The following is a 13,292-nucleotide window of genomic DNA, read 5'->3' as shown; positions in this document are numbered from 1 at the left end:
GTCTTTTCAACTTACAGATGAGTACAAATGCACACACAGCTTCCAATGTCTTTCTTATCACCCACAACATAGATTTGTATCTACAAAAAAAAAAAATGACCCTTTACCTGGTTGTCCTGTGGGAGAAATGTGAATAACCAACCATTGTTGTTTTTTTTCCAGCTGATGTGGCAATGCCTGTTCCAGTGGAATCCTGCTTCAGGTGACCTCCTTTCTAAGGACCCTAGCTCTGTGGCTCTGTCCAGTTCAAAATGGCAGAAAAGGCACCTCCTGGCTTGAACAGAAAAACATCCAGGTCAACACTTTCTCTTCCTCCAGAACCAGTGGACATTATCCGAAGCAAAACATGCTCTCGGAGAGTTAAGATCAACGTAGGGGGCCTTAACCACGAAGTCCTGTGGAGAACTCTGGACAGGCTACCCAGGACGCGCCTGGGGAAGCTCCGAGACTGTAACACGCACGAGAGTCTCCTGGAGGTGTGCGATGACTACAACCTTAATGAGAATGAGTATTTCTTCGACCGCCATCCTGGAGCCTTCACATCTATTCTGAACTTCTACCGGACGGGAAAGCTCCACATGATGGAAGAAATGTGTGCCCTCTCCTTTGGCCAAGAGCTTGATTACTGGGGCATCGATGAGATCTACCTAGAGTCCTGCTGCCAAGCCAGATACCATCAGAAGAAGGAGCAGATGAACGAAGAACTTAGAAGGGAGGCAGAGACCATGCGTGAGCGCGAGGGGGAGGAGTTTGATAACACCTGCTGCCCAGAGAAAAGGAAGAAACTTTGGGACTTGCTGGAGAAGCCGAACTCATCCGTGGCGGCAAAGGTATGAACTCGCGGTGCTGAGTCACTCGTGTAGACAGAAAGGTTGTAGCTCACCAAGTGCCATTTTCTTCACTGCTTTGGTAAGACAGAACAAGTCATGGCTACATAGATAATGTGAAAGTCCTTCTCAGCTTTGTAGGTAGGCAGATGCCATAAAACGGTGTTGGTCTGTGGGAAATATTATTTTCTCTAGGGACAGGCCTGGATCACAGAGGGGAGCACTGACTTCCATGATGTGCCACAAGTGTGGTGGCTTGGAGGTGGAGAAAGAAGCTCTAACTGAGGGTCTTGTAGACATGGACCTGAGTGTTATCTTTGGTCATGAAGATGTTGTTATTAGAAGCAGCAAAAGTGACTCCTGGCCTGATTCAATGAAGTAATAGAAAAGAACATAATCCAGAAAATGAGATGCATATACAAGAGCGGGGAACCAGGAGCTGTGTAAGGCATGGACAGGCGCTCACAATGCATCCATTGGCAAGCACACGTGCAAGTGCATGTCTACACACACACACACACACACACACACACACACACACGCACACACACACACGCACACACACACGCACGCGCACAGGCACACATGCACACACGCACATGCACACACGCACGCACACACACACGCACACACATGGAATATTGCCATGTTTCAGAGTTTATTATGAGGTGTTCACGCAAAATGAAGGCAAATTCATGCTTTTCATTGTGCTTGTAGATATAGCCAAATCTGAATTAGTTTTCTTTCACCGACTTTTAATTTGATTATAATGCATGATTCTGTTTGTCTAATTTTACCCAGAGCTTCAAGGGTGAGCAAAAGACAGATTTCTGTACCACAAATTCAATTATATATTGCAGTATGAGCGATACCTGAAATATCAAGTTGTTTTTAGTTGCAGGAGCATAGTAGCATCTATGACATGGAGACAGGGAGATATGAAATGTCATCATATGATTTATTCTGATTACTCCTTGATTTCCAATTTTCTACCTTCTATAAACATGAATGACTACAGAAATATAATAGAACATATGAGCTTTTGTGACCAGAAATGAGGATTCTACCAGATCATCTGTAGCAGGAATAATGGAGGCGGCTGATGCAGATGATGACCGCGGCTGTGACAGTGGCTGGTTTATCTGCATTGGTTTCTGATTGACTCTCAACAACATTTTGCTTTCTGGGGAGGATGTGCACTTTAAATAAGAAAAGATATGTTTCCTTTATACACACTGAGGAAATGTGTCTTTGAGGCAAATAGACAACCTCAGTACTTACTTCTTTCCTTGTTTCGGTGGCAAGTCCTTGGATGGCTCTTGATCGTCCTGTGGTTAAGAAGTAGTGTGCTGTCCATGGGGCTCAGTTGGAAGGCTGTCACTTTCCCTGGTGATAAGTGTTCAGTTACATATTTAAGCTCCTGTTGAAAATATGGGATGGATTTTGGATGTGAGTGAAATAGACTAGATTTAAGTGAACATTGGGAGACTTATTAACTTTCTACAAAAACTTTCAACAACAGAAGAACTAGTTATGCTTACATCAAAAGTTCCTAGAAGATTTTAAGCAATTATGAAAAATTAAGCAGGTAAATCAAGACTTATAGTTAATATGATTTATTTGATCATAATATTATTGATATATATCTGAGATAAAGAGCTAGCATAGAAAATATTTCAAATATGTATTCTTTCCTTCTTTAAGGTTTCTTTGGTAATTCTAGGATAGAGTTTTCCTAGGACATTCTAGGGCATGTATTTCAGATAAGGGAGTATGTTTGACTTCTGAAGTTTAGAAGCAGTAGCTATCCCTTTATCTCTAAGGAAACTCTGCTAATAATGGCTTATGGCAATATATCATTATTTACCCTATGCATCAATGAGTATTTAAGATTATTTTGCATAGTTATATGCTTATAGCAATAAATAGAAGATACACAGAGTCTTTCAAATGTTTATGTTGTTATGAATAGTAACTTTGTGTAACAATACAATTATTGGGGAGTGACTTTGAAACTGTAAGGACTGTCATAAAACATTGACATCTATTCCAGTGTCTACATTTTCTCTCTGTTTCAGTGGAACTGTTATGGAAATGTTTATGTCTGATTCTATAGTACTTTAATGAAAAGTGTTCCTCTTTCATCTAAGATTTGAAGCTTTTAAAAACAAGTTCTGCACAAGGTTCAATGTAAACTGATCTCTTCTTCCACATTCTTCATGAGCAATACAACTTGGTATGACTGTCATAGATGGATTCTGAGGAATGAGAGTGCCCATTTCTGGTGTGTGTGTGAATAATGTTTCATGGCTTTAGAATATGTAGTTGTTTAACAGTGCAGTGCAGTGACACTCCAGTCCTCACAACGTATTTAGGTTCCGAGTATATCAGTATTCCTCATGTGCATGAAACTTGTGTGAAAACCTCAGGAATCACTCAGTGTTCTAGGAAGGCAGAGATGTGTGGGCCTGATGGTTTCACTCCCTTTTCTAATCATCACTGTTCGATTGAGCTCAGGTTCCACATGCTCTATGCCTTTACAGAAGAACCTTCTGAGAATGCTCCCGTCTTCCCCAAATTTAAAGATCTATCCTTTTTTATCTCTGGAATTTCATACCAGTGAGAGTATGGTTTTTTCCCTATTTTGATATTTCTATATTTTTAATTTATCTGTAATATTTTTGTAATAAAATATAGTTGGACTGTTGTTGCGTGGCTATAATCCTAGAAATCAGGATGAAGAGACAAGGAAATTGCTGGTAGATCAACCAGCCTAGTCTTTATATCCAGTTCCAGGAAAGCCTGGGCAATGTCCTGAGCCTGGGGTTATTTGTCATTTCAACCCTACTCCTTGCTAGGTAAGAAAACCTTCAGTCAGACAATTCGTAATAAGTTATCTTCTCACTGGTATTGGATAATATTCAATAACTGGGTAGCAGTTCTCAGCCATGCTGTGTGCACCCACTCTGATGCACATGCTCACTCCTGACTGGCTGTGCTTTATATGTGGATAAGATCCTGGCAGTAACACTTTGACCCTTAGGGAACAGGCTCTCCATTGTCACGTAATGAGCTACTTGACCACTTAACTCTCAGGTGTATTAGAACAACAAAGACAGAGAGGGCATAAGAACAAAGTCTGCTTGAATTGTCTGTTTGACAAACTAGCTTCTGTACGTAGGCACAGATACAGTGAACCATCATCATGCTTTTTGTAAAATATGGAATGACTGGTAGAAAGAGTCTCTCTGGGCTCCAGGCATGGTTCAGTGCTAAGCACTGGTTAGACATGGGTAAGAGTGTCTAATGTTAAGACCACAGCTAAAGAGAAATGCCTTTATCAGCTCTTAGTGGTATGGTATGACCTATTGTCTTAGTTAGGGTTTTACTACTATGAACAGACAAAGGCAACTCTTATAAGGACAACAGTTAATTGGGGCTGCTTAAAGGTTCAGAGGTTCAGTCCATTCTCTTCAAGGCAGGAGCATGGCAGAGTCCAGGCAGGCATGGTGCACGCAGAGCTGAGAGTCTTCATCGGACTTCATTGCTAGTGGAAGACTGGCTTCCATGCAGCTAAGGTGAGGGCCTTAACTCACACCCGCAGTGACACACCTACTGCAACAAGGCCACACCTCCTACTAGTGCCACTCCCTGAGCCAAGCATATACAAACCATCACACCTATGGTCTGGTATTGCAGCATAAGTTTACATTTGTAAAGCGGGCTTTATCGTTTTTTCAACCTTGCCACCTTATCTGGCACCTCTGTTCACCTTCATGTTGAGATACTGTCCTGAGGTAAAATTAGAGGCTGCTTGTGAACGTCGGGTCCAGCCTCATGGGCCTGTAAATGACTAGGACATCTGTCTGAGTACATATGACATAACATTACTGGCTCTGCTATCCTTTCCTAGGGCTGTGGAAGGCCAAGGGCCAGGATTAACCCAATGCCAGTTTCCTGGGCACTAGCTTGGAATTACATTTGAGCCTGTGCCTCTTCCAGACTGAAACAATTTAGTCTGTTTCCAGAATCAGAGCATTTCTCTCTCTTTATTTGGCCTTTTCCAAGGGAGCTGCAATAGCTATTTCCTATAAATATCACTGACAGGGACTTGAATTTAAGAAATGTTTTGAAGCTTTCAGGGAAAATATGTGCTGTCTCCTGCAGTGCCCTCACGCTTGAGGTACAGAACAGAGACACACAGGTGCCTCCTTTTGAAGTAGAATATACTCACTGACTGCCACACAAGGCCATGCTCTGGATGTCTGAAGAAAGCTGTGAACTAAGGACAACTCAGGGTCCAGCACAACCAGAGACTGTAGCCTAGCTTCGGCCTGAGCATAGCTGGAAATGGCTCCAGACCAGTGGCTGGCAGTGGACCCATCTCAGACTGAGATAACGTAGGGCAACTGAGCTTGAGGCAGTCCCGACCTGATAAGAGAAAGATGCAGAAATGCATTTCTGATCAATGGAACCGGACAGGGAGAGCCATTCAGCAGCTGTCAGACACGGCATGGAATCAGGGACAGCTATTAGATCTTGTCTGCTTCCTGTTCTGTCCCATTCCTTGCATAGCTATCCCACCTCATCATACACTTTCCGCCACAACTCTTGAGACTGTCTTTCTTCTCCTTCCCTTCCTCACACTTCAGGTCCTGCACCCTGACCCCCACCCCTCCCACCCTCCCAATTCCCGTATTAGTCTGTTCTCTTCTTCTTTCTCCTCTGCTTCTGTCCTACAACAGCAGCCTCATTTTCCTGATGGACTCTTCATCCTCATCCTCCACAGTCACCTACCTCCTTCTCTTCTCTTATTCCTCCTCCTCCCTCTCATCCACTCATCTCTTCTGTCTTTCATCCTTAGCAATGGCTGTATAGCTAAAGGAAAATGGGAGTGGTTGGTGAGAAAATGCTTTTCAATGTGTTCTTACTAATAGTAAAGGCAAAAGCTAAATTTTCTTCAAGAAAAAGGAAGAAACCAAATAACAAAGAATTAGATGAAGTAACAGTGTTCAAATAGAATGGAGCTTGGACTTCTACAAATGATCATTTCATCTAGGTCTCCTCAGCCTTCCCCTTTAGTCTTCCCCCAACCCCTCTTGCAAGGGTTATTGTTTCCATTGAAGTTTCAGGACTCCTGGAAAACGAGGTGACTCTGAGCCCCTGTCTTTGATTTCTTCTCTCTGTACTGTGCATGGCCGTCATGGATAGCAGGGCCCAGCACAGTATCTAAAGCAATCCTGGACCTCATAGTCCCTGGATACCCAGAGTCAATGTCCAGAGCTTCCTGCCTTTGGGTTACTCCATGTGCAATAATCCCTTCCGTATACCACTGAATTGTTGTGTGGGTCTTAAAGTCATGGGAACAGTAAAGGAAAGTGCATCAAAAGCAACAAAACTTCCTTTGAGTTTATCAAGGGGAAAGAACATACAGCATTCTCAGTTTTTAGAATATGTTGATCAATTAGTCCAATGCTTTGAGTGAAAAGGGTACTAGAACAGAGCTACAGGTGATTTCTGTTTAGTTCAGTCACCGTCAGATGTTGACTTGTGGGTCTGTCTACACAGGGCCAAACTTTCCTGCGTGACACTCTTCATTTAACTCTATGATGCTTCCCTTTGTGATCAAGGCTAAGTGACAATAGCCATTTGCACAGTGAATGGACTCATGTGCAGATGACTGATGCAGTGTGAGCCCACGCACAGAATCTGCCTGCATTCATGCATGTTTGGGATGTGTGCTGGTCTGTAATTCTGATCTAGGATTGACAGCTCTTCGTCCATACTGTTCAAATAAAGCCAGTCTGCGTTCCTTGCTACCACGGTGTCAGAGTTCAAAGGTGCCAACAGGAGATGGCCAGGCTGTGGAGGGGGAACTTGGAGGATAATGTTTTTATTAAAAGAAAAATAGACTCATCTATGCAGACAAAGGAATCAAGATACCAATTAAAAATATTCATTCAAAAGAAAGCAAGTAAGAAAAAATAACATAATTTTGATCCAAATGTCTCAAAGGTTCCATTTCTTAGCTCTTATGGTCTGTTTCTAAATTCGACTTCTCTGCTTTTCTAGAAAGACTGCCTGGGAAAGGCCTCTCTGCTTTCTTGGCCTCATTTGGTCAGGATGAGACAGGCAGGAGGAAAAGAGAAGGCCAGGAGCTCTGTCTTAGCCTAACTTGATTGAAGTGTGAGGGTAGAGGCTGCACTTATGCAGCTGTCTTGGCTGTTGTTTCAGTCTGATTGTTAGTAATACCCTTTGCATGTAGGGGATGCAAAGGAGTCTCTGCTCACACTGTAACTTGTGTGATCACCTTAACATCCCCCCATGCCTTAGAGCTGGATTTAATTCTGGTCTTCATGCTCAGCAAGGAGCACTCTGCCGCTGAGTTATCCTACAACCACAACTGTTCTTGAAAGAATAAAAAGCCAAGAAACACTCACTCTCCACTTCCTCATTTTTTTGTTTGTTTCTTTGTGTGTTTGTTTGTTTGGCTGGTTGTTTTGAAGAAAGACAGTCTTAATTTTAAAATTAGCTTTCTTATCTGTTTAAAAGAAAGAAAAACAGATAAACAACAACAAAATCCACATTGGTTTTCATTAATTAAGAGAAAGGATACAGGCTTCTTTCAAACTTGATTTTTACACCTCAATAACTGACTATCATTCTCTAAGTTAATCTAAATACCCAAGAAGCTCTTTCTCCTGTGCTTAATATGATCAAAATCAAGAAAGCATTGGCAATCTTTAAATGCCACGGCATCGAAACCCCGGAATAGTAGCAGATTTGTTTTATTTCAGATTTACGAAGTGAATGAGCTGCTATTTTAAGTCAGCTTAAGTATTATGAAGAGTGGTCACAATATTTAACACTCCACTTTGGAACATTCTAGAAGGGTTTGAAAAATGTCTTTCTGATTAACTTCTCTTGCTGAAGCTTGACCCCCTACTAAAAGGGGAAGAAAGAGAGCAAATCCCTACCAATGCCAGGAGCTTAGATGGAAGGTCCAGCAGGGTTTACCCATCTTGTTTGTGTTTAAGAATTTGTTTTCTAGTGGAATAATGCCCTAAGAGTCTCCTTGACAGTGGAATGAAACTGCTATGAGTCATTGAAGAGAGGGCTAGAAACTGTCTTTTCCATTTTTATTCATATTTTCATAGTTTAGCTTTTCCTACATCATGTAGCAGAGGACACAGTCCTTTTTGTTTTTGTTTTTGTTTATTTAAAACAGATTAACACACCTGGCATAGCTTAGAAAAGGGACAGTTATACTGATACAGATATGGTAGTTAAGTGATCCATCATGAACATGGGAAAATGTGATTTTGAACGTCATTGGTTTGTTCCTTTTAATGATCTGCTTCTAAGTTTGACAGGAATATTAAGCATATCACAGCAAAATGAATCTCAGCCCGGAGGATCCCTGAATATGAACATTATAAAATTTTGAATTTTAAATATAAAGTATTGAATGTCTTATTGAATGTTATAATAAATATTACACAAATTTAGTCATAAAGGGAAAAGTTTTAGAAGTCTTGCTCATGTTTGATTCATCTGTACTTTCAAATTGTTTCACAAAAGACAGCTCACTAGAAAAACATGCAGTAATGATTCAAAGAAAAAACAGCAACAACAAAAAAATCTAAGCAAAAAAAGTAGAATTGAAAAAATATGTTATAAATTGCCACAGTAACAAGAATAATTTTTGTAAGATGCAGTACCTAATTTTAATAAAAACTTAAATGTACATCTTTAAAATAAAATTTAAACATTCATATACAAAATTCATGCTCATGATAGGAAGGACTTACTGCCCCTTAATAAGTATTTCTAAAGGACCCAAAAGAAGAGTTATTCTTAACGGAGACACCATCTGTGTACCTGTTTAAACTGACTTTTTCTAATAAAACATGATTTCAAAAATAATTGACGAAGTCGATCCTAGAATCATTACTTGAATGAGGTCTCTTCTAATGAAATCATAGCTACAGAAAAGTGAAACATCTGGCAAAGTATAATTTATAAGGTAGATTTTTGTTTCGAGCATTGATTTAGCATTAGTGGTTTCAGTTCGTTTGAGAGTAAGTGCGGAGCCCCTTGGCCTTCATGTGCTGAGTCATTAATCTGAACTACATGTAAGGTACATTGAACTTGGGCATACCTGTGAGGGAACAAACAGCTGGGTCCACATTTTAACCTGATTTTTGGTTTGCCCCCCTTGTATAGATTAAATAATGTTTAATGTTATATATGACAGGGACAATTATATGGAATAGCAGAGATTTATAACCATCTCATGAGATATTTATTATTAGAAATAGCTTAGAAGGTCATAGCATGCTTGTAATACCAGAACTTGAGAGACCAAGGAAAGAGTACATGTCAAATGTTACCTGAAATCCATAGGAAGATAAAATAAATCAATCAGCATTAAGCAGGATACTCATGTATCCTTTAGGTAGTCTAAGGTATGGCGGGCTTTTTCAGATGCAGTCAGCCTGGAAATGATTCGTAGCCTGAAAGCAGAGATGCCCTTAGGTCTCAACACCATGTATGATCACACAGCATGTGTGTATTGGGGATGAGCTGCACTGCCTCTGTCTATCAGCAATGTGTACCACCTCCTCCTTCTCGCTCTTTCCCCATTTCTCCTGAGCTACAGCTGAAGGTGACTTTCATCTCTAAATGAGAGTTTAAGGACATGAGGCTGGGGTGCTTCTTGAATGCTATGCTACCCCAACTTCACTTCAGACATAACATTCTAGAATGAAGGGAGCGGCTGGACATGGACCGACAGAGAAAAACAGTAACAGATGCAGAGGTGGATCAGGGAAAGGAGGAAGAGGAAGATGTTTGCTTTCTTCTTGCTAATGATTTTCAAGTAGGCACTGAGATCGAGCATCCTAATCTTCCCACACTTGGCACCAGTGTACTGATTATATTTGACTGTATATGTCTCTATATTGAAGTTGACTTGTTATAAAATACATAATCTAAGTAGACGCTCCTTGCCCTCTCCTCCATAAATCACCTTTATAGGTTTTACTGACCCCAAAGCAAAAAAGGTCCTTTAGATATCTCTATGGTCACATCACTGAAGTAGATACATCTGTCTCCAGGTGCATATACAGGGCCACTTCTCCATTTAAATGTGTTATGATATAAAGAACTCCCCTGCAGGACAACACAGTGAACTGAGACATCTACTCACTGATTTAGTGTGGATTTGACTTTACCATGCAAATGGAACATTTGGCCCATTCAGAATGTGACCTCCTGTGACAATCCGATCGAGCGTGAAAATCCAGAAGTGCTCTAATATCCAAGAAGAGAAAGATGAAGTGTTTTTATTAGGCTCCCTGGATCTCGTTTCAGGGTGTTAGAGGTCGTTCTTACCCTGAGCATCACCATTTAACTTGTGTCCCATTGAGTCACCCTTGATGCAACCACAAGTGTTGAATGTCACTCTAAATAGATGTCACTCAAGCCTGTACCACAGTGGTACGTACCAAGGACAACCAAGTGATCTCAGCACAGCATCCTTTTCCTGCATCCTACCTCAGGAGATTTGCATACATCAGGAAGGACTTCTGACCACTGCTCTAACTGGATCAATATAAAACCTCGAGTACAGCTGTGGATATTGAACCGCAGTTGTCCTAGCTGGTGACATCCAACCTGTGTCCTCAACCGAATTTTCAGTTAGAACCTTCTTTTCAACATTGACATTTAGTTTACATTTCCAAGTTGCATTCTCCTCTCCCTTCACAGATTTGTCTGGGATTGTCTGACTTGAACTTTGGTGTCAGATGAATGTGTGTGATTCCTGTGTTGCAGCACTGTGACCAGGCTTGTGCTGGCCAATTTGCTTCATTCACACACTGGGAGTTTTCCCTTGGGAAGTTAGCAGAGACTCTGCATGGTACCCTTGAGGTGAGGAATCCATTATATTTCATCCATGTTTTGGTTTGCAAGCAGACAGATGTCAGTCAGCACTGTTGCTCTTTAATGTACCAGAGATGGAGTGAACTGAATACACAAAGAAAGAGAATGAGACAGAGCCTGCATTTGCCATGTCACAATTGCTCCATCAAAAGCCAACTCATCCTGTTGTGCTTTGTACATGAATTCTGCTGGTGTAAAAATTATTGTATTATATACGTAAAGTAATTGCTTTATGAGTAATACTACAATTGAGAACAAAAATCTGCTCTATTAGCACTGGTTCTTATTTTTCAATCTCTAGCACAGGAGCCATTATAAATATTTCAAACCCCACAGAATGCTTATTAATAATCACACACATCTTCCCCGTCCCTAAACTCATGCAGATTAATATGAAGCAGCTAAATACTCAGAGAACTGTGTTTGATGGACATAGGTTGACAATGTAGCAGGTGCATTAATGTTCACAAAGAAAGAATGACAAGGTTTTTCTCTTGTACTTGAAAGTGACTGAGTTTGAAGACAGGGTAACAGGTCTGGACTGTTTATGAGCCATTCTGACTTACCTGTCACGGGGCCTCTAGGCCTGTCTGGAAGAGGTTGGCCAAGGCACCTTACTGCTACTGAAGAGGATTTGGAAAATACCTTAAGGACTTACTCAATATATCCTTAATAAAAATACACCTTAATTACTTCCTCAGACTTGTGTTTTCTCTCTGCCTGAGTAGACTCACCCCATCTATACTCTTCTTTAAGAAAGTATAAATGAAAAGAAATGTGCCCTTCATCCTTGTCTGTATACAGCTCTTTAACACTGAATTCTAGATCTTTCCCCTCGGAGACCGTTTAAGTTAATATGTGTGTTATTAAACAGATTTCTGCTTTTCCATCTCATTTCTTTGGCTTTTGTTGGATTTTGTGTTTATGCTTATTTCTTTGATCATTTTTGTGAAGACATTTCATCAAATTTCATGACATGAAACATAATATTTATTATAAATTAAGAAAAGTAGATTAGCTCCCAAATCTAGGCACCTTGTCCTCTGTCTGTAAGGCAAACAGAGGATAACAGGAGGTAGGGTTTTCCCTAGTGGTTTCTTTGAAACCAGAATCTAGGTAGTTCTTTCCCTGTTTCTTTGAGAGGAAAAGGTTCATCCACAAACTCAGTTTGGGCAAGGAAAGTGTGCCTCACTGTCTCCTCTCTGCGGCTGCTACTCTTTCCCTAATGCCTTCTGTTTAGAGCAGAAATCTCTCATTTGGGGGAGGGTGCAGTCAGCTCACACCAGAAATAGAACCTAAGCTGTATTAGGTCCTGTTTGAAACATCCTTTCTGAGGTATACACGCAGCTTCGTGACACCCATCAGCACAGAGGCTCTCATTTCATATTCCGAGACCAGTTCCTTTCTCACAATTCCATTTCTCTCACACCCTAGGGGGAAATAATCTAATTCCCACAGTCCAAGATCTTACTCAGAGCTGGGCCATGATTCCTGGTCACTTCTGAATCAGTGGTGAGAAGCCATTTTCTGCAAGAGGCCAGGGAGTCAATTATTTTCAGTTTTCTGGGACTTGAAGTGTCCTCTGTATAGGTGTAGTGAGAAAGCCACTGGAAGCAATAGAAAACAACCAGGCTTAGTGGTTCCCAATAAAACTTGATTCTCTGTGTGGAGTAACACTGGGGCCTATTTAGCCGTTTTTACTCTGTGCCAATACTGTGAGTAAACAGTACCGATCCCGTTTGCAGATTGGAGCTTCGTCTTGCTCAGGTCTACCTACCATGTTTTTTCAGTGTTGGTCTATATATCCCTGTCATTCCCTCCGAGTCTCACTAAGTGTCCTTCAGAAACACAATCAATCTTGTGTCCCACCCTAACTGACCTGCATCTCAAAATCACTTAGCTTGGGAATGGAATTGACGTCCAGAGTCTTGAACTCTGGTTACAATCTCTGAGCCTGTTTCATATGCCCCCACTGAATGTGCACTTTCTTCCCGTGCAAGGTCTTTTTTTTTTTTCTTCTTTTTTTTTTTCCGGGGCTGGGGACCGAACCCAGGACCTTGCGCTTCCTAGTCAAGCGCTCTACCACTGAGCCAAATCCCCAACCCCGTCCCGTGCAAGGTCTTTATGATTACATGCCTGATTCATTTTCTACACCATGGGACCTCATGGTATACTTCTGTAGTCCAGGCTTTGCTCATCTCAGACTACTGCGAGGGCTCATTAACCTACTCTCCCACATAATCCTTCCCCAATTCCAACCTACTTTCCACTTAGCCTGCACAATTACCCATTAAAGACATGTATGTGATGGCTCGTTCCTGACCCACAGTTCTTAGTGACTTGTCACTGGCCAAAGTCTAGGTCAGACTTCTTTTAGCATTGCACTGAAGATCCCTAACCCTTATCCTTTCAGCCTCGTGCCTTACCATAACTCCTGTGCATGGCTCTAACATGCCGATCTCTGTTGACATGGGGTTCTCTGCCCTCTTCAGGCAGTAATTCCATGTGTCTCTATGTGGA

The 13,292-nt window shown here is 41.3% G+C and overlaps 1 protein-coding gene across 2 annotated transcripts in view; it reads left to right on the top strand.

Moving 5' to 3' along the window:
• The window catches only part of Kcnb2 (potassium voltage-gated channel subfamily B member 2), a 464,270-nt gene that overhangs the window by 29,991 nt on the left and 420,987 nt on the right, over positions 1-13,292 (top strand). For both annotated transcript variants that reach the window (XM_087660146.1, NM_054000.2), the window contains 1 exon segment: positions 163-830. In XM_087660146.1, the coding sequence (XP_087516272.1) occupies positions 252-830 (579 nt within the window). In that variant the 5' untranslated portion in view covers positions 163-251.

Source organism: Rattus norvegicus, chromosome 5 (genome assembly GCF_021556685.1).
Source record: "Rattus norvegicus strain SHRSP/BbbUtx chromosome 5, alternate assembly SHRSP_T2T, whole genome shotgun sequence".
In the NCBI taxonomy this organism is placed as follows: Eukaryota; Metazoa; Chordata; class Mammalia; order Rodentia; family Muridae; genus Rattus; species Rattus norvegicus.
The sequence above is the reverse complement of the archived record's forward strand: the minus strand, read 5'-3'. Positions and strand labels throughout refer to the sequence as shown.